This window comes from Lissotriton vulgaris, chromosome 3_1 (assembly GCF_964263255.1).
Source record: "Lissotriton vulgaris chromosome 3_1, aLisVul1.2, whole genome shotgun sequence".
Lineage (NCBI taxonomy): Eukaryota > Metazoa > Chordata > Amphibia > Caudata > Salamandridae > Lissotriton > Lissotriton vulgaris.
In genome coordinates this window covers 975,929,805-975,950,092 of record NC_141689.1, presented here as the reverse complement: position 1 = coordinate 975,950,092, position 20,288 = coordinate 975,929,805, and the positions used below count along the sequence as shown (strand labels likewise).

Here is a 20,288-nt window from a genome sequence, read left to right as displayed (position 1 = left end):
GACGTGGTGTAAGGCCTCTTTCAGCAGTGGGAAGAGCCTTGGTTAGATCTATTTGCACAGAAGAGAACGCGCAATGTCATCAGTTCTGCGCGTTGGAATTTCCAAGGCAGCACTCGCTCGGAGACGCTTGTCGTCGCGAGTGGAGTTGCGGTCTGTTGTACGCCTTTTTCCGCATATACCACTTCTGCCCAGAGTGCTGAAGATCAGGCGCAACCGGGCCCAGGTTATCCTTGTGGCTCCGGACTGGGCACGAAGATATTGGTATCCAGAGCTACTCAGCATGGATGTCGATTTCCCCCGATTAGTCTGCCTCTTCAGGAGGACCTTCTGTCGCAGCAGCAGGGGATGGTCCTCCAACCGAACCTGTCCAGTCTCCACCTCCATGCTTGGAGATTGAGCGGCGACAGTTGAGGCCATTTGACTTGCCTCCTAAAGTTTGGAATGTGATTCTGGCAGCCAGGCGTCCCTCCACAAAGTCTGTATACGCCTGCAGGTGGAACAGATTTGTGACATGGTGGACAGCAAGGCTGTGGATCCACTCTCTACCCCCCTTTCAGAGGTTCTCTTGTCCAGCAGGGCACTGCTCTGGGCACTATCAAGGGCTACTTTTCTGCCCTTTCTGCCTTCTTAAGGCTACCTGATCAGCCTTCTCTGTTCAAGTCCCCGATTGTTAATATTCTTAAAGGGCATCACTCATATGTTCCCACCTGTTCCTTTTGTGATGCCCCAGTGGGACTTGAACCTGGTTCTAACTTACCTGATGTGCGCTCCCTTTGATCCGCTTCATAATTGTCCTCTCCGTCTTCTTACACTTAAGACTGCTTTCCTGGTTGCCATCACTTCTGCCAGGAGGGTGAGTGAGCTCCAGGCTCTTTCCTCTAAACCTTTCCTTTCTGTTCATCCGGACAAGGTTGTATTGCAGACAAAGCCCTCTTTCCTGCCCAAGGTAGTCACAGCCTTCCACATCGGGCAGTCCATCACCTTGCCCACCTTCTTTCCGCCTCCGCATCCCTCGAAAGAGGAAGAGAGGCTCCACCGTCTGGACCCAAAACGTGCGCTCTCTTACTACCTGGATCGCACACGCCAGTTCCGGGTGGATGACCAACTCTTTGTTGGTTACGTGGGCGCTAAGAAAGGACTGGCGGTGCACAAGCGGACCATCTCTCTGTGGATCGTGTTGTGCATCCAGGCATGCTACTCTTTGGCTAATAAGGAACCTCCTGATGGGCTGATATCTGTAAGAGTCATTAGTTAGTGCTAGATTCCTTACCGACCCACCCATCCTCCCCGTTCTGCGAACCGATATCTAGGGTTAAGGTCCTCCCCTTTCAGGGCCCTAGTTTCATGGAACCAGAGTTGGTTTTTATCATGGCTCTGCGTTTCTGGCACAGAAAAGCTGTGTATAAGAACTGACGTCAGCCCACGGAGGCGGCGTCTAAGTACTCCGATGACGTCATCACGATGCCGACGACTGACGCGGTGCCGCGGACGACACCTACCACCGCGCATGGGTACTGCTACGTGAAAAATATCCGGATCCAGTCTGACGCCTGGGGATATTCTAAGGTAAGGAATCTATCACTAACTAATGTCTCTTACAGATATATCGTTACACAAGTAGTTACTTGTGCGTCTGGTCCAAAAATACTTACTCACCTTGCAACTTCACTCCGCCTTCTCGATAGGCATCACGTCTGTTCCCACACATAAAATAAATGACCATTAAGCTGGGATTACGCCGCAACCCACACCTGCGGTGTTCTTGCGTTATCTCTGATGAGAGCCCTGACTGACCTCTTTATATGTTTCCTTCCACTTTTTCTCTCCTTTATTTCCATGCTATTGTATAGTAAATTACAGACCATTGTTTTCAGGCAATCATGATGATGATCCTATATCCTTTGGTTAAAGATCGAAACGCGTCAACATAATTGTCAACCTTATACACAGTTAATCTTATATGTAATATGTGTAAAGGTGACCTTTTCCTAATTGTTGTTTACTCTATTTCAAATTACTTTATAGAAACAACTGCAAACTGCCTGAGCCTTTCACTCTTTGTTATGTGGGTTCGTGGATACAGGCTTGTATCCCACTGTCATTAACTCTCATTTTTGTTTTATTCCATTATTTTGCATCATAAAATCGCCCTTGTCAGGCTGGATATCGGCTAATCTATAGTAAGTATTGAGGCTATATTTATTGCAAACACATTCGCCAGTAACTCAGGAACCACTGTCTCTTATAATAAATCGGACTGGCTCCAGCATCTGTAAAGCATTCCCTTTTTTATGTAGTTTATTTTTTATTTATAAAGTTATATATAGTGCGAACTAGATCCTGGAAGGGTAACCAAGTGCTTTACAAGTGTTCCAGCAAGTAGTAAACAAGACAACCAAGAAACATAAATGCTGTCAGTACCTGTTACAGATCAGGAGAAGGAGTGAGTTAGTTTAGAAATGGGGGGTTACCTGCCCTAATTTTAGGCAGTCTGGTATAGCCCCTTGAAGTAGTGAAGCATTTACTATCCTTGTCAAGAGAGGTAGTAGAGACGTTTTGATCGCATTGAAGACGTTGGCTGGTAGAGGGTCGCAGAAGTGATTTTATGTTTAAGTGTTAAGCTCTTCAGAATGGCATTTTCATCAAAGCTTTTGAAAGTGTTTCATGACCCGTTTTTCTTTTCACTGCGAGTCCTTGTTGGTTTGGGAGCTGCTCCATCCGAGGCAGGCAGGGGCTATTTGCAGGTATCCTTGTGAGGTGTTCCATAGCTGTTTGTTGATCACTTTCTAGCTTTTTTGATTATTTATTTTTAAGGAAGTGGGAGGCAAATATATTGCAGTTTGGCTGCGGATTGGACCCTAATGTGTAGGGGCTAGGTTGTTGATTAGATTGATGTTTGATAATTTCGAACCGTTTTCTTGGGCAATTTCTGCTATTGTTGACTCCACTCTGTTCCTGGCTTGTCAAACTTCACCACAGTTTCGCTGAATCATTTGGCTGCTGTGCCATTGGAAAATCTGTGCTTGCCATTTAAATGATAGAATCCTTTACCAATCTTGGTGGTAAAATCTGTGATAAAATAGTACTTATCATTTGAGTGCTTTTGTTAATAAGCTGTGATATAAAACTACCCGATGTACAAATGGTATTGCTAAATCGGTTACAGGTTTCATTGTAGTACATGATGTGAAGGGTGGAAGTGGACATATTTTAAATTTGAAGAAAAGGCCTGTGACTTAAGATTCAGAGTTATGTCAGATTAAAGTGCTGTCTGCAATATCAGTGTGAAGCAATAAGATCTGATATTTCAATGTGTTTTACATCTTCCAGTGTTTGAAAATGAAAAGAGACTGAGATAAAGGCATTGGCTTGGAAGTGAGGGTGGAAACCTACACCTTGGGCTCAATTACAGCAAACGTTGGTGTTGGGGGACAAATCTGTAAATTAGAACGCAAGTAAAACCTCACTGTTGCATTCTTTACTTGCTTTCACCTCCATCTAGAGCCTGTGCCAACAAGACAAAAACTTTTTATAAAATGATATAAACAAAATATACCATAAGTTTGGCACTTTGTTGTGATTCGGAAAAATCAACTTTGGATTTGAACTACTGAGAAAAGAGTTGAATGATCATCCAGTCAGTCCTTGGTGCTCCTGCAGAGCACACCGCCGATGATGCAAACTGCATATTGACCACTGTCTTGTCATGCATACTACAAAACGTCTGAAGGTGTGCTGGCATGCTGATGTTTAACAGCAGACCTTTACATATGTTCGAGGCATGTGGGCTGCTGAATTCCTATCTGTGCATAGATCGCCGCCTAGTGTTGGGTCCGAATGATTGCACATTGTTGTCCTGGAAGAGTCTTCGACCTATCACGAGATAGGTGGCTCCTCCCCTGGACTACAGTGCGCATGGGCATCGACTCCATCCTCAGATTGTTTTTTACGCCATTGGGTTCGGATGTCTTTGAATTCCCTCTTGTCGGAATCAATCGAAAACTTTCTTAAGACCAAAGGTCTTTAGCCTAATACGTCGGTATAGTCTTGCGTTCGGTCTTAGTTCTTCCAGCTCGGTCCCGAGCCGGATTCCATCACCCGCGTGCTTCGACGCGGAAGGCCCAGTCGACGCTTCAGACCCTATCGACCGTTCGTCATGGACCGGAGTCCATTTAAGAAATGTCCCGTCTGCAACTCGAAGTATCCCCACATCCACGTCCACCCGGTGTGCAACTAGTGTCTGTCGCCGGACCACGATGAAGCCAAGTGTATGGCTTGTTCACGCTTCAGGTCCAAGAAGACGCTTAAGCTTCGACGAGCTGCGCGCCAGGAGGCCCAGCATGCTGCACCGGCACCTGTGGACATCTTCGATGCAGGGGATGTCGAGGAAGAATCTATCCAGGACATTAGTGAGTCGAACCCCGCTTCGGACGTCGAATACGACTACGACGCGGACGCAGAGATGTTCGAGGCCGAGGAAGTCTTCGATGAGGTAGGAGAAGACGACGGGGCCCTTGCGGCCATGGAGGATAGCTCGGACGAGGAGCTTCCTCAAACTGACTCTGGGGCCGTGCTAATTACTAAGGCTCAGGTCGAGGGATCGCCTTCGGGCCTTACCATGGGTTCTACGGCCCCGCCTTCGGGCTCGGCCACGGACATTGCTGTTGAGCCACACCCTGGCAAATAGAAACCGAAAGTGAAACCTATGGTCTTGACACAAGAAACTGTGCAGGTGCCGTCCTCGAAACCGAAAGTGCGCATCGTTCTGGTCGGCTCCAAGGCCTCGGAGCCCTCGGCGCCGAAGAAGCCGAAGGGTGCTGTCGCGCCGAAGGCTCAAGTCAAGGGCGTCGAGATGAAGTCTGCCGCGCCGAAGACTAAAGTCAAGGTGGTAGAGACGAGCGCGTCGGCGCCGAAGATGGTCGACACCGGCAAAGCTCTCGGCGACCCGAAGAAACCTCTCGGCGACCCGAAGAAAGCTCTCGGCGACCCGAAGAAACGTCTTGATAACCCGAAGGTTCTCGTGACCCCGCGTCAACAGGATGGGGCCAAAAGCGGCGCACCCCGTGAGTCGTCTCCAGTAGAGGCCTCGAAGGATTCCGTTGAACCGGCGCGTCCATCCGCCGCGTTCACCAAGAAGGTGACAGACTCCCTACAGCGCATCAGGGACAGGACCTTATCGGTCGGTCCGAAGGATCCTCCGCCTCCGAAACCGGTGGAGAAACCGCATAAGGCGTCAATGCCCATCCATTTTACGTTGCCGCCGAAGACGGCGCCGAAGGCTTTCGCTCCTAAGGCGGTCGCCAGCGTTCCCGAGAAGGTCTCCTCGCCGCCGAAGTCGTCAACGGTGGTCCCTGTCCCACAGCCTCGACTACCTTCTGTGGACGAGCATCAAGAACACTTCATTGATGCCGAAACAGGCAAGCTTTCCCTCCACAAGAGGAAAATCGCCCCTGAACGCCCACTGGAGTCCTACAAGATCCCTCTCAAGAGAAAGAAGGACTCTGCTTTCACTCCCGTCTTGGTGGAACCACTATCCCCACAGACTCATGATGTTTCGCCCACTTGCTCTGATGTGTACGCTGGAGAGGGAGATGATGAGGACGAATACAGTTATCCTGTCTATACAGACCCTGAGGATACCAACAAACCCTGGGCCGCTGGTGCTGACCCAGGTGACCCTCAAGCAGGACACGACCCTCAGCTATTTTCTGCAAAAACGTCTCCTACAGAGGACTCTGTTAGCTGCCCGTTCAATGAGGGCATTGAAAGCTGCAATCACAACGTCCAGCTCCATGCTGACCCTGTTGATGTCGACTTCCTTTTTGATACCTTCTCAGTCTCAGAAAGAACTGTTAAGACTCTGCCTATGCTGAAAGGTGTTTTAAAACATGCTGGCGAGATCTTTAAAAAAACCTACCAGGGCGAGGGTGATAAACCCTAGGATTGCGAAGAAATACAAGTCAGCGCCTACTGATCCTACCTACATCAAAGGACAGTTGCCTCTGGACTCGTCTCGAATGCCCGGAAGAGGGCTAATTCTCAGACTACGGGTGATGCTCCTCCCCGAGACAAAGAATCCAAAGTCTTTCAGGCATCGGGGAAGCGGGTAGCAGCACAGGCAGCCAACATATGGCCCATTTCAAACACACAAGCGCTTCTGGCGCGCTATGACAGGGCACACTATGACACACTGGAGATCCTGTTGCAGCACCTGCCTGATGAATACAAGGAGGCGGCTGAGATGCTTATTCAGGAAGGGAAGCTGATCTCTAATGCTTCGATTAAGTGCGATCTAGACGCGGCTGATACCGCAGCCAGGGCTGTCAACACCAGTGTTATGCTACGACGACATGCCTGGCTCAGAATCTCTGGATTTAAGCCGGAAATCCAAACCACCATCCTTAATAAAACAGTGAATCCAGATCACCTGTTTGGCCCGGAGGTTGACACCACCCTAGAAAGAATTAAAAAGGACACGGAAACTGCTAAATCCATGGGTGCCTTACAGTCCCAGCAGTTTCGGGGTGGGTCTTTTCGTCGCTCAAGCACTAGAGGCGTTTCCAGGGGCCAGCTCTCCCAGTCCAGGCAGTACTACAAGGGCAACACTCAATCCACGTACACCAACAAAAGTCGAGGTGGATATCGTGGTAACCGCGCCATGGGCAGAGGTCGTGGAAACAACAACTCCAGATCCTCTGCCACCAACAAACAGCGACGCCTTGTCACTGCCCCCCGACCACACAACACCGGTCGGGGGGAGACTCCAGCAGTTCCTGCCAGTCTGGAAAACCATCACCACAGACAGGTGGGTCAGAAAACTTGTGCAATACGGTTATTGTCTGGAGTTAACGTCCACTCCACCCAACATGCCCCCAAGACACCGTCCTATGTCGGACGAGCACTTGTACTTATTGCAGCAGGAGGTCACCGTCATGCTGCAAAAAGGAGCAATAGAGCTCGTACCAGTGCAGGAAAGAGGCACAGGGGTCTACTCCCTGTACTTCTTAATACCAAAGAAGGACGGGTCCCTCAGGCCCATCCTGGACCTCAGGCCACTCAACTACTACATCCTGTCGGAGCACTTCCATATGCTGACCCTGCAGCAAGTGCTCCCGTTGCTCAGTCAGGGGGATTTTCTCGCAACTTTAGACCTAAAGGATGCGTACTGTCACATTTCACTGCACCCTTCACACAGGAAGTACCTCCGGTTCACCATACAAAACCAGCACTACCAGTTCAAGGTTTTGCCTTTCGGTGTCACCACGGCACCCAGGGTGTTCACAAAGTGCCTCGCGACAGTGGCGGCGCACCTAAGGAGACAAAACATCCATGTCTACCCTTATCTGGACGACTGGCTCATCCAGGCAAAGTCAGCCCAGCAGTGTGCCGCCCACGTGTCCCACACCATTCACCTCCTGCACGATCTGGAATTCTCACTGAATTACCCAAAATCCCACCTCCAACCCGCCCACATACGGCAGTATCTGGGCGCGACCATAGACACTCTGGCGGCCACAGCACAGCCAAATTCAGTGAGTCAGCAGCATTCAATCGCTGATACAGAAGTTCAGACCTCAACACTCGCTTCCAGCAAGAGTGTTCATGCAGTTGATAGGCATGATGGCCTCCTGCATCTCCATAGTCCCGCACGCGAGACTACATATGCGCCCGCTTCAGTAGTGCCTAGCACGTCAGTGGACTAAGGCTCACGGGCAGTTGAAAGACCTGGTATTGGTGAGCGGTCGGGCATACAACTCTCTGCATTGGTGGAATCCACGAAACCTTTGCAAGGGGCGACCGTTCCAAGAGCCTGTGCCACAGATCATCCTGACGACTGACGCTTCTCTCCAGGGATGGGGAGCTCATGTACTCCATTACACTGTGCAGGGACTATGGACGCATCCGCAACAGAAGATGCACATCAATGTTCTGGAACTGATGGCGATCTTCATGGCACTCAAAGCCTTCAAAGTACATCTGTGCAACAAGGTCAAGTTGATCCGGACGGACAACATGACGGCCATGTACTACATTCAAAAGCAGGGAGGAACACACTCTCCGCAGCTGTCTCATCTGGCTCAGAGCATGTGGAAGTGGGCCATTCAGAGGAACATCTTCCTCATGGCGGAACACCTCCCGGGCAAGGACAATCAGATGGCTGACCTGCTCAGCAGGTACAGCCACCAAATGCACGAGTGGGAGATACATCCATCAGTACTCCAACCGTACTTCCAAAGATAGGGTCATCCAGAGATAGACCTGTTCGCCACAAGGGAGAACACAAAATGCCAAAGCTTCGTCACCAGGTTCCCACACCCACAGTCGCAGGGCAATGCGATATGGATGAACTGGTCAGGCACATTTGCGTACGCTTTTCCCCCAGCACCTCTGATACCGCTGGTGGCACGCAAGCTCAGGCAGCACTCGATGACTCTCATCCTGGTTGCTCCAACGTGGGCTCGCCAGCCATGGTACACCACGTTTCTGGAACTGTCCGTGGTACCGCATCAGAGGCTGCGCCTCACTCCCAGCCTTCTGATGCAGAGCCATGGCGACATTCAGCATCCAGATCCGCAACAGCTCAACCTGGCGATCTGGCTCCTGAGGTCTTAGAGTTTGGCTACCTCAACTTACCTCCTGACTGTATGGACATTATCATGGAGGCAAGAAAGCCCACCACCAGAGCATGCTATGCGGCGAAATGGAAGCGGTTTGTCATTTATTGTGCAGACCACAACATTAACCCGCTAGATGCATCTATTCAGAACATCATTTGTTATCTTTTCCATTTGTACAAATGTAATCTGGCCTATGCTTCCATTCGCATACATCTATCCGCAATGGCCGCTTATCTCCAGAACAGGCAGCACCTCTCACTTTTCAGGGTGCCTGCCATTAAGGCCTTTCTAGAGGGACTCAGAGTCATTCCTCCACGGACTCCACCAGCTCCGGAGTGGTCCCTCAATGTGGTCCTCACCCGGCTGATGGGTCCTCCCTTTGAACCACTGCATTCCTGCGAGATTCAATTCTTGACATGGAAAGTGGCTTTCCTCATAGCAATTACATCGCTGCGACGAGTTAGTGAGCTCCAAGCACTAACTATCCAAGAGCCATTTATCCAAATTCATTCTAACAGGGTGGTGCTTCGCACTAACCCTAAATTCCTTCCTAAGGTTGTGTCTCAATTCCATATTAACCAAACTCTTGAATTGCCTGTTTTCTTCCAAAATCCTGAGTCATTGGCGGAGCGGATGCTCCACACCCTTGACGTCAAGAGGGCCCTGATGTATTACATCGATATGACCAAGGATTTTAGGAAAACTAAGCAACTCTTTGTTGCCTTTGCACCACAACACAAAGGTAACCCCATTTCCAAAGCTGGTATAGCTAGGTGGATCGTTAAATGTATTCAGATCTGCTATCTGAAAGCCAAGCGTTCTCTCACCATTCCACCAAGGGCCCACTCCACCAGAAAGTTGGGGGCCTCCATGGCTTTCCTTGGAAATATTCCTTTGGAAGACATATGTAGAGCAGCCGCATGGTCTACCACACACACATTTACAAAGAATTATTGTGTTGATGTGCACTCCAAACAGCAGGCAGCTGTAGGGCAGGCTGTTCTAAAAACACTGTTCCAAACTGCTGCAGCTGGCACAGGCGGCCGCCGTTGATGGAGGGACTGCTATGTATTCTATGCACAGATATGAATTCAGCAGCCCACATGCCTCGAACCGAATATGCTACTTACCAGTATGCATCTGTTCTTGGCATGTATGGCTGCTGACATTCATATCGCCCACCCTCCTCCCCGGCGCCTGTAGCAGTTGCAGAATTCACACATACTTCTAGCATGGTCATCTTTCACTTGGTTTCACTCCATCTTGGCCACAATGGCTAAAAACAATCTGAGGATGGAGTCGATGCCCATGCGCACTGTAGTCCAGGGGAGGAGCCACCTATCTCGTGATACTTCGAAGACTCTTCCAGGACAACAATGTGCAATCATCCGGACCCAACACTAGGCGGCGATCTATGCACAGATATGAATGTCAGCAGCCCTACATGCCAAGAACAGATGCAGACTGGTAAGTAGCATATTCGTTTCTTGTCTTCATTTTTAGTATATATGAAATTGAAAAATACAAAATATGCTGGCATATTGAATACTGTTTACTCCCTGATCAACCTGTTGGCCGAAGCTGAAAAAAGACCTATAAAATGTTATGATGATTTGTCTTGCTATCAATTTGACTAGAAAGAGTTACATTATAACCTAGAACTTGTGTTTTTGTCAAACACGTTTTCAGTATGTATGGCGCCCAGTGTAACAGTATTCGTTAGCACCTCCACTGACCTCTATCTTCATGGATTCCCTCACTACCACCCTCCAGCGGTGGCCCTCCATTCTCCTTTGCATCTCTTTCACATTTATTTAATAGTGCTGCATATCCTAATGTAGACTGCATCATAGTGCAAGGGTGTATGCATAAGGACAAGCTTTGGTTTTATAGTGGAAGGGTGCCTTCCTAGCTCAAAATGTAATGCTTTAGCAAAGATTAATACTTTACCACTTGTTAGCTGCGCTGTACAATACAGCACCTGTGCAAAGTTGGAAAGGTTTGGAGGAAATACATCTTTTCTCTAACTTTACGTCTACCTCAAAGAGGCGTTCTTCTTTTATGCCAATCTCTTTGTAACAAAGTTAGTAGATGGGGTTTGGGAACAAAAATCCGTGGGTGAGTGCATGGGGCTGTCTATGTACCACCCTTAGTATGCCTCCTTCACGTGAAGTATTGCATAGTGCTAACTTGTGTTACTTTAAGGTTACTGTTAACGCTAATTCAGGGTTTGTGCTGGAAAGTAAACCCCAAAGCAGCACTTTGCACCTAGTTTGCATCACTAACGTGATGCAAACCTGGTACAAAGTGTTAGTAAATCCTACTCATAAACGTAACCCTGTCATTTGGGGTGGAGGGAAAAGGTAATTCTAATAACACTGAATTGCTACCCAAAGGAAACCTCTTTAGCAACCGAAGAATAACGAAAGTTTGAGGGGGAAGAGAACAGGAAGGTTCTAAACGAATGCCTTTCAATGTGCATGCAGTGCTTGGATGCCATTTTATAGCTCAAATATGCTATTTTAGGATTGAGACTCAAAAACTCTGAGTAACAAAAGGATCTCTGCGACAAAAGCAACATCCCACTGAGCGAGCTGCATATAATACTCATCTGTGGTCTACATGTCACATGTTGTGCTTTGTAGCAGGAACATTAACACTCTATGCTACTATATCAGGAGTCCAAATGGCATCTCCCCATCAAGTGCATTAACCATGAGAGCTGCCATGCCATTGTAATTATATCCCGAAAGATGCCACACCCAGCAAGATCTCTGCAGGCTGCTCTTATTTCGGATCAGCCTGCCATGCAGCGTGCACACCCGTGACCTTGGTGCCTGGTGGGATGGCAATGTTCTCACCACCCCAAAGCCCAGAGTGAATATATGTTCTCTAGTGCTTTGCAGCCTTAAAATGACACCCACTTTCACTGACTTATAATTTCGTTTTTTATAGTTTGGACTCATTTTTGCTGGAGCGCAGAAGAACATTGGCTGTGCTGGCGTCACTGTGGTGATAGTCCGTGAAGACTTGCTCGGATTTGCTCTGAAAGAGTGCCCTACCATCTTTGACTACAAAATTCAAATGGGGAACAATTCCTTATACAACACCCCTCCATGTTTCAGGTAATTCTGGTCTTCTTGCAAAGTCATGCTTATGAAATCAACATTCCTGTACCTTTTTGTTTTATTTATTTCTTTTTTGTTTTGTTTTTTGTTTTTGAATTTTAGTTTTTGAATTTTTTGTTCCTCCCTCTATTCTCATTTCATTACATTTGGATGAAGTATTTGAGCACATTCAATTGTAGCAACAGTAAAATGGATGCAAACACTCCCTATTTATATCACGTGTGCGTTTCCTTAGCTCTTTCAGTACAATGGCATTGTACAATGGAAATGAAAGCCAACAGTGCTTATGAAACCATCCGAAATAAGGGCAGATGCAAGCACTGGCCTGCTCTCAATTAGTAGCTGAAATGTTGCCGCACCCATTTTGGCTGATCTGAAGTCTACACAGAGCTGGGTTTAACACATCATTAGTACGCACACAGACTTAGTGGTGTGTAGAACTGTAAAAAGGTGACCCCCCAATTTATTACTTTTTTTTATTTTATTTGGTAGGTTTCTAAAACTCAGTTATTGTAAGCAGATCAGTCCTAAATGAAAGCTAGCGTTTTTAGAATGGTGGAGACAACATTGCTTTTTAGAACACTTTAAAATTGTTGGGGGCTGTATGTTTTCTACAGGAACCACTACATAGTTCGGTCAGACGTATTTGGGAGCCTATTATGATTCCGGGCGGATCGCCACCGCCTGGCCGGCATTGGCGATCCGCCTGCCTAATGTCCCTGTGACACGCCCCACCATATCAGTATGGCGGGGGGCACTGTGGCGGATGGAAAGACCGTCCTCCGCTTTTCGCCGATCCCTTTCCTGGCCGGGTGGAAAAGGTAGATAATATGGTGGCGGTGCCAATGCGCTGCCATATTATCATGTGCCATTGAAAAGGCCTTTCCATGGCGGCGATGCTGCCATGGAAAGGCTTCCGGAAAATGCTTTGGGGCCCGTTACAGGCCCCTGGATGGGGTGGGGGGCTGTACTTAGGGGGTACCACCTATGGTACCCCCTTCATTGGCTTACATAAGGTGGCATGCACCGTGTGGTGCCTGTCACGTTGTACATGCCAATGCACAACATGCATATTTTACATTGCGGCGGGTGCTGCTTACAGTACCGCCCACCACAATGTAAAATATGCAGGATGCGACCGCCAGGGTGGCGATTGCATCCTAATGGGCCTGGCGGGACTGCCGCACCTCTAGCGGTCGGTCCCGTTTACCGTTAGGGTGTGTCCGCCCGCCATCGTAATGGGGCCCCTGAGTGTTTTAACGGGAAGATCGTGCTGCTTGAAGAAGGATCAGGTATATGTTTACTGAAAGTGTGCTAATTTATTCATTTTATTTGTACTGTGCACGAAAACCCGAATGTGTTCAGGTGCTGTTCACGCAGTGATTTCTGGGCCTAAGGAAGCGGGAAGAGTTAACAGAAAAGCCATGATTATTTGGGTTTAAGAAAGGAGAAAGGTGAACATTTCTTTCTGAAAGTAGGAGGAAGAGCTGCACACAATCTAGGACCAAGCTCATAGAATTTTAAAGTCCCATTGTGTTTGGATTTTAATGGTTGACTGTCCGAAGCACGGAATTAGCTGATCTCAAAGGTCTGGCGAGCAGTACTTGTTAATTGTTTTGTGTAAGTGAATTAACTTACTGACCTCCAAATGGAGTCTTTTTTTGTAAGGACAAATGATGTTTTGTAAACAAGATGGTCGCTATGAGGTGGTCGTGCTGCTACATGAAACTTCAGATGTCTACCAAACAGAGCGATGCTGTTATCAAGTTTAGATTTGATTAGGGTTCCCACAAGTATTTTTTATTAAAGTTCACCAGTACAAACAGAGTACCTTTCGTAGGAGTTGGAGATTGAACCTACTGTTCTTGACAATTTTGTTGATTTGGGGAACAAGAACTTAATACAACTCTTATTTGTAGTTTGTAAATGGAAATACAGACATAAAAATCAGAATATTGTCATATTATCATTAAGCCGAGAAATAAACATTCCGAATATTCAGCATATCTTTTTGCAAGCTAAATATCCGATCATGTTTATCGGTTGTTACTTAAGGTTGTTTTCTACCTACAGTTGTATTGCACTAAGCATAGATAGTCGTGAGTCATATACATATTCTATCTCAATCATTAGTTTTGCAATGCTTCTTTTACTGGGTTCCTCAGTTCATTAATCCTATTTTCCCATCTAGCTAGGTCAGCTGGTGCTTTCTTATTCTTTTTCTAGCTTTTATGCGTATTTTCTCAGTCCTAGATCATTCTATTATGCCCTTTACCCATTCTTTCTTGAAGGTACCTCTATGGTGAAGCCAGTGTTGGGGGAACGTACCTTACACTGGAATTCCAGTTTATTGACTCTCTTTACACACTTAAGAGGGACATCAAAGACAGTAGTGAGGAGGACCGAGCATGGAAGAGGCACAAATGCGTTTTGCCCGAGCCACCTTAAGTTTTGAACCACTATGCCTGAACTCGTAGACACTTTCTAGGAAACTTCTCTTAAGTGCTCTAAAGACTGGTTACATCACCAGTTGCCTGCTGATTGATCTTGGTGTCCTTGTTTAGGAATTACATTTTAGGCCCTGCCATTGCATCAGTTGGAGCTATGGTAAGATATTGAACTTCAAATGTGATGGCAATAGTACGGAGCCCAGAAGGACTCTATAAAGTGTTCATTGCACAAAAAAGGTGCATACAGTGTCAAAACATTATTGTATTAGATCTGTTTAAATGGGGGTGGAGTTGACGTTTCACTCCCCCTCAGTTTTAACTATCCCTTTGAAACATTAAAATAAAGTTACTGATCAGTCCACCAAGATGCAGTCTTATTCTCCTTAAGAATTTAAGCTGCGTTCTTCTTACCTCATCCACACAAACCGCCCCTACATGCTAATGAACATCGTAAACACGCCAAGAAATACTCCCTTGCTGAAGTGGAAGAGGTGTGGCGCAGCAGCCAGGGCGACTGACTCCGGAACCCGGGGGCTCACTGTTCAATCCCCAGCACCGGCAGCAGATCAGCCCAGCACCCTGTGACTCTGGGCAACAGCTCGCTTAATCTTCCCGACGACCCCCAGCGCCCTGACACCTTCGGGTAATTGTAAATTTCCAGTGTTTGTAAAGAGTGAACAGTTATCCAGTATTATGTTGAGGAAGACAAAGAAGAGGAGCAACAACGTGAGGAAGGGGAGCTCCAGGACACACAAGACGAATGGGATGAGTATGTGATTCCAGGTCCAGCATCCCCTGTACAGACACAAGCGGATTCACCTCCTGAAGACATTGGAGGATTCCACAACATCCTAGAGAGAGCGGCGTTCCGCTTCAAACTCAAAGTAACGGCAACACCACAGGATTGCTTCCTTTATGATTTTTAAAGAGCCATTCCAAAAGGCGGTACGGTCCATTCCCATCATTGATTACATCTGGGAACAAGGGGAAAAAATAATGCAAAACCCTTCATCTCTGGCTCCAGTGCTGCCCAGACTGGATAAAAAATATAAAGCTCCTGACACAGCCCCAGCTTGCCTTCTTGGCCATCCAAAGCCGGATTCTGTGATACCTAGGCAGCGCAAGGCAGGTCAAAATATCCTTCGGCTGCATTGGCTGCGCCGCAAGATATGGAGGGTCGAAAGCTAGACAACATAGGGAAGAGGTTTTCGTCCATGTCTGCTTTAACGGCGCGTGCAGCAAACTCTTAAGCACCGTTTAGACGTTACAACCGTCAAATGTGGGCAGATATCGCTACATACTTGGATTCGCTTCAAGAGGAGCAGAAAGAAGAGGCGAAGAAGATTCTCCTTGAAGGCGAACGTTCCGCTTCGGAGATGATTGATGTGGCGATGGATATCGCATCTGCGGGGTTCCGGCAGCTGGCAGGAGCTGCAGTCCTGAGGCGCCATGGTTGGCTTAAGGCAACATCTTTCTGGCCTGAAATTCAGACCAAGGTATTGGGCATGCCGTATGACTGTCAGCTTCTTTTTGGACAACACATCGATGAAATGCTACAGGGTATCAAGAAAGATACTGATACCGCAAGAGCTCTAGGTACTCCAATACAAGAATCCTTCCTTTCGTGGGCTCCAGAGGAAGAGGGCAGTCCACTAGAGGCACCTTTCAGGGCTACAAATCCACGTACGACCCAAGCCAACCATACAAACCCCAGTACCAGCAAAGGCAGCAGCAAAACCAGTCTTCCTACAACAAGTCTTCCTTTCGCAGACGAGGGGGAAAGAAGGACACAGGCAGAAGGCAATGACTTCTCTCTGCCACAGGTCTCCAGTTTTTCTCCACCTTGCAAAGTCGGTGGGATAATTTCATCCTTCCTTCACAATTGGCGACATAACGGATCGGTGGGTCCTCCAACTTGTTCAATTCGGACACTCTCTAGAATTTGTGGAAACTCCTCCTCAAAAACCGCCAATCCCAATGCGGCACAAAAATCTGCAACTGCTGCAATTGGAACTCTCCCTCATGCTCAAAAAAGGAGCGATAGAGTCCCCCGGAATCAGAAAGGCAAGGGAATCCACTCCAGATTCTTCCTAATTCGAAAGAAGGAGAAAAAGTGGAGACCTATATTGGACTTGAGAAACCTCAACCAATACCTCAAAAAAACAGTAATTCTGTCTGGTGTCCATCCAGGAGGTGTTGCAACTCCTCAATGAGAACGACTTTATGGTGTCTTTAGACCTTCAAGATGCATATTTTCATATACCAATCCACAGGAACCACAAACAATTTCTCAGGTTCGAGGTGGCGGGCAAGCACTACCAGTTTCGAGTATTGCCTTTCGGCCTAAAGTCGGCACCACGCATTTTTACCAAATGTCTATATCCATTAGCAGCATACCTCCGCCATCAACATCACCAGGTCTTCCCGTACTTAGACGACTGGCTCGTCAAGGCGCCTACTTTTGCAGGCGTGACCAAGTCCTCCAACGCCTGTCTTCAGCTCTTCAATGGTTTGGGCCTTACTCTCAACGAGGAAAAATCCGTCCCAGTGTCTCACTTTCTCTGAGCAGTATCTAGGACAGCTCAGAGGAAAGGCTTTTTCTTCACAGGAACGTCAAGTGAAACGAAGGACCTTGGCCGCCCGGATTCAATCCAAAAAGTCCATCACCCTGTGCCTGTACAAGTCCTTGTTAGGGATGATGGCCTCGAACATTCTATTGGTCCCACACTGCCGCCTTCGTATGCGTCCACTTCAGGAGGCTCTATCAGCTCAGGGGATTCAATGCAGGGGATCCTTAGACGACGTCATCCGGATAACTCCTACCATGGTCCAGGCTCTGAGCTGGTGGCTTCATCCACAAATTCTACGGCGGGGCCTTTCGTTCATACTTCCAATCTCGCCACGTGATAACTACAGATGCGTCTTTGGAACGTTGGAGGGCGTTCCTTCAGGACATTCAAATCAACGGGCAGTGGTCCCTGGCAGAGAAGCAAACTGCACATAAACCTCCTAGAGTTAAGGGCAGTTTACCTGGCATTAAAATCGTTCCTGCCCAGGATCAGAGATTCCCCAGTGCTTGTGAGAACAGAACACCACCACAATGCACTATCTGAACAAACAAGGGGGCACTCTGTCGTCTCAAGAATCTCAAAAAATTTGGAAATGGCTTCTTCAGCACATTTCCCTTCGGGCGGAGTACGTCCCAGGGACAGACAATGTCCTGGCGGACTCTCTGAGCAGGCAACGTTCTGTGTGCCACGAGTGGGAGCTGGATCATCGACTTCTCAGCTCTGTATTCGCCCGATGGGGCAGGCCTCATCTGGATCTGTTTGCGACACAGCACAAAGCAAAATGCCAACATTACGCAAGCTGGCATCCCCAGAAGGGATCACTGGGGAATGCATTTTCGATCGGATGGTGCAACATCTTTGCGTACGCATTTCCTCCATTTCCCCTGATTCCCAGGGTCCTCCGGAACTAAAGGCAGAGCATTGCACCCTGATCTTAATAGCACCAGCGTGGCCGCGCCAACACTGGTTTACAGAGCTTCATCTCCTGTCGCTGGAACCGCCAATTCTATTCAAGCCTTGCCCGACTCTCCTTACAATGAACCACGGGCAAGTCCAGCATCCGGATCCAGCATCTCTCAGATTGTGGCTTGGCTCCTGAGTTCAGAGAGTTTCTACACCTAGACATTCCTCAAGAATGCAGGGCAGTCTTAGCCCGGGCTCGGGCGGACAGTACCAACAAGACGTCCTCTCTAAAGTGGAAAAGGTTCTGTGTATGGTGTAAAGCAAATAAGATACACCTTTTCATCAACACCTGCACAAATTCTACCTTTCCTGCTCCATTTGGCCCATGCTTCTATTAAGGTCCACCTGGCGGCAATATCTCGCTTCAGGCGTTCGTCATCTGGAACTTCCCTCTGGTCCGACAGACTGGTTAAGCAATTTTTAAAAGACCTGTTCAGGACATTCCCTCCGGTGCGAGCTTTACCACCCACCTGGCAATTAAACATTGTACTTGCTCAACGGATGAAACATCCCTTTGAGCCAATACACAGAGCCGACATCAAATACCTGTCTTGGAAAACCGCTCTCTTGCTAGCGCTCACATCAGCAAGGCGTGTAAGTGAGCTGCAAGCCTTCTTATTCAGGATCCTTTCTTGCAATTCAAACAGGACAGAGTTATCCTACGGACCAACCCTAAATTCATCCCAAAGGTTCCATCTAATTTTCACCTGAATGAACCTATAGTCTTGCGGACTTTCTTCCCAAATCCACTTTCCGCAGCAGAGAGGTCTCTCCACTCTTTAGACCTCAAACGTTGTCTGAAGTTCTACATTCACAGAACAGTTTCGGAAATCCAACCAACTTTTTTTCGCCTTCAGCAGGCCCAGAAAGGGTCTTCCTTTGACTAAGCAGAGCATTTCTCGTTGGATCTCTGCAGCCATTACTTTCTGCCATCAACAAGCAGGTCATCCTCTGCATTCTAAAGTTCGAGCTCATTCAACCAGAGCTGTCTCCACTTCAACGGCGCTCTTTGCAGGAGTGCCCATTATCGACATATGCAGAGCGGCGACGTGGAAGACACCACATACGTTCACCAGGCACTACTGCTTGGATTCTGAACTTATGAAATATGCAGCAGTGGGTCAAGCTGTGCTCCGTCATCCTATTTCACTAGAGGTGAGCCTTCTTTCTTCAGCCCACCTTCCTACTTGCACATTTCTCTTATTTTTTTTTTGGTACTAGTTATATTTCACAAATGGTATTCTTATATCGTGTGATTTTACATGTTGTACCATACAAAATGTGCTGGTTATTGCTTGCTACTCAGGCATGTGAATCTATGAAAGATACCCATAATACTGGATAAGAAATGTGTTGCTTACCTGGAACTGCAGTTATCCAGTATTGGTATATTTCATAGATTTACATGCAACCCACCCACCTCCCCTGGAAGGGCTCACCTTGGCTATCTCAGTAGATACTACTTAGCACTGTGCTTAAGAAAAAATGAGGGACTAGGGCTCCTTCCAGGAAGGTTCTAGAGGGTGGTGATATCTGATTGGCTCTTGGCCAAAGTTTGGTCCTTTTTTCAAAAGGACATGGATATGTTACTAATGAGAGGCCTCTGGCCTATTGCTATGTATATGTCTTTATGACATTACTCTTTTTATATACCGGGGACTCCCACCCCGACGACGGGGAATGATTCAGGCATGTGAATCTATGAAAGATACCAATACTGGATAACTGCAGTTACAGGTAAGTAACACATTTCTTCTAGCCAACACCAGCAACCTCTGGGCCTGGTGTGAAGAGAGACCTTATGGTGAAGCATGCCACCTAAGGGTGGGTGAGGGTTTCTGTCCTGAACAAAATAACTTGTCTATAGTTCAGAGGCAAACCCCCTTTAAGACTGATCTAAAGTAATTGAGCACTCCTTTTTATGCAGTGGATAATGTTTTTTGGAGTGGTACACAATTAGTCGTTTAAATACTCCTCATAGAATTTCACAAAGTTTCGGAGAAGATGAGGTAATTCTGAAGCAGCTACATGGGCCTATTGTGGTTTTAACCGTTCTGAAGAATTCAAGCAGCAAAAAATGATTGCGACTCCAAGGGCTGTGGAGAGGGCAAGCATCATCTACGGTAAACATCCACCCTACAAGAGTGCTGAATTTAAAAAAAAGTCACCTCCAGCTTCTACCTTGCTTGATTTTGGCATAAACCCTCCTCTTTCCAAGACAAAATGCTGGCTTTTGTGGAAAGTGAAAGCCTCTGCCAGTGTAGAAATGTTATGTCCCATCCAGTTCATGGAAATTGTCATATCCTCAGCAAAATATGGTAGGTCTTTGCACATGCTCTATTTTCTATTGCAAAGCATCCACTCAAACTACACAACAAAGTAATTTGTAATAGAGTGAAATATTAAGAGTATCCTAGAACTTGAGTCTGCAAGATGAAAGCTTTGTGTGCTACAGATTTTTTTCAAATTGTAAAATTGATTACCCCAGTATTGGAACTTTCATAGATTCCCATGCTTTGTATCATTCCCCGTCGTCGGAATGGGAGTCTCGGTAACAAA

General features: G+C 47.4%; 1 protein-coding gene across 1 annotated transcript in view; it reads left to right on the top strand.

The window, feature by feature from the left end:
• The window catches only part of PSAT1 (phosphoserine aminotransferase 1), a 97,891-nt gene that overhangs the window by 54,499 nt on the left and 23,104 nt on the right, over positions 1 to 20,288 (top strand). Inside the window, exon 6 of the mRNA XM_086961338.1 lies at positions 11,574 to 11,743. Within this exon, the coding sequence (XP_086817464.1) occupies positions 11,574 to 11,743 (170 nt within the window). The remainder of the gene's footprint in view (positions 1 to 11,573; positions 11,744 to 20,288) is intronic.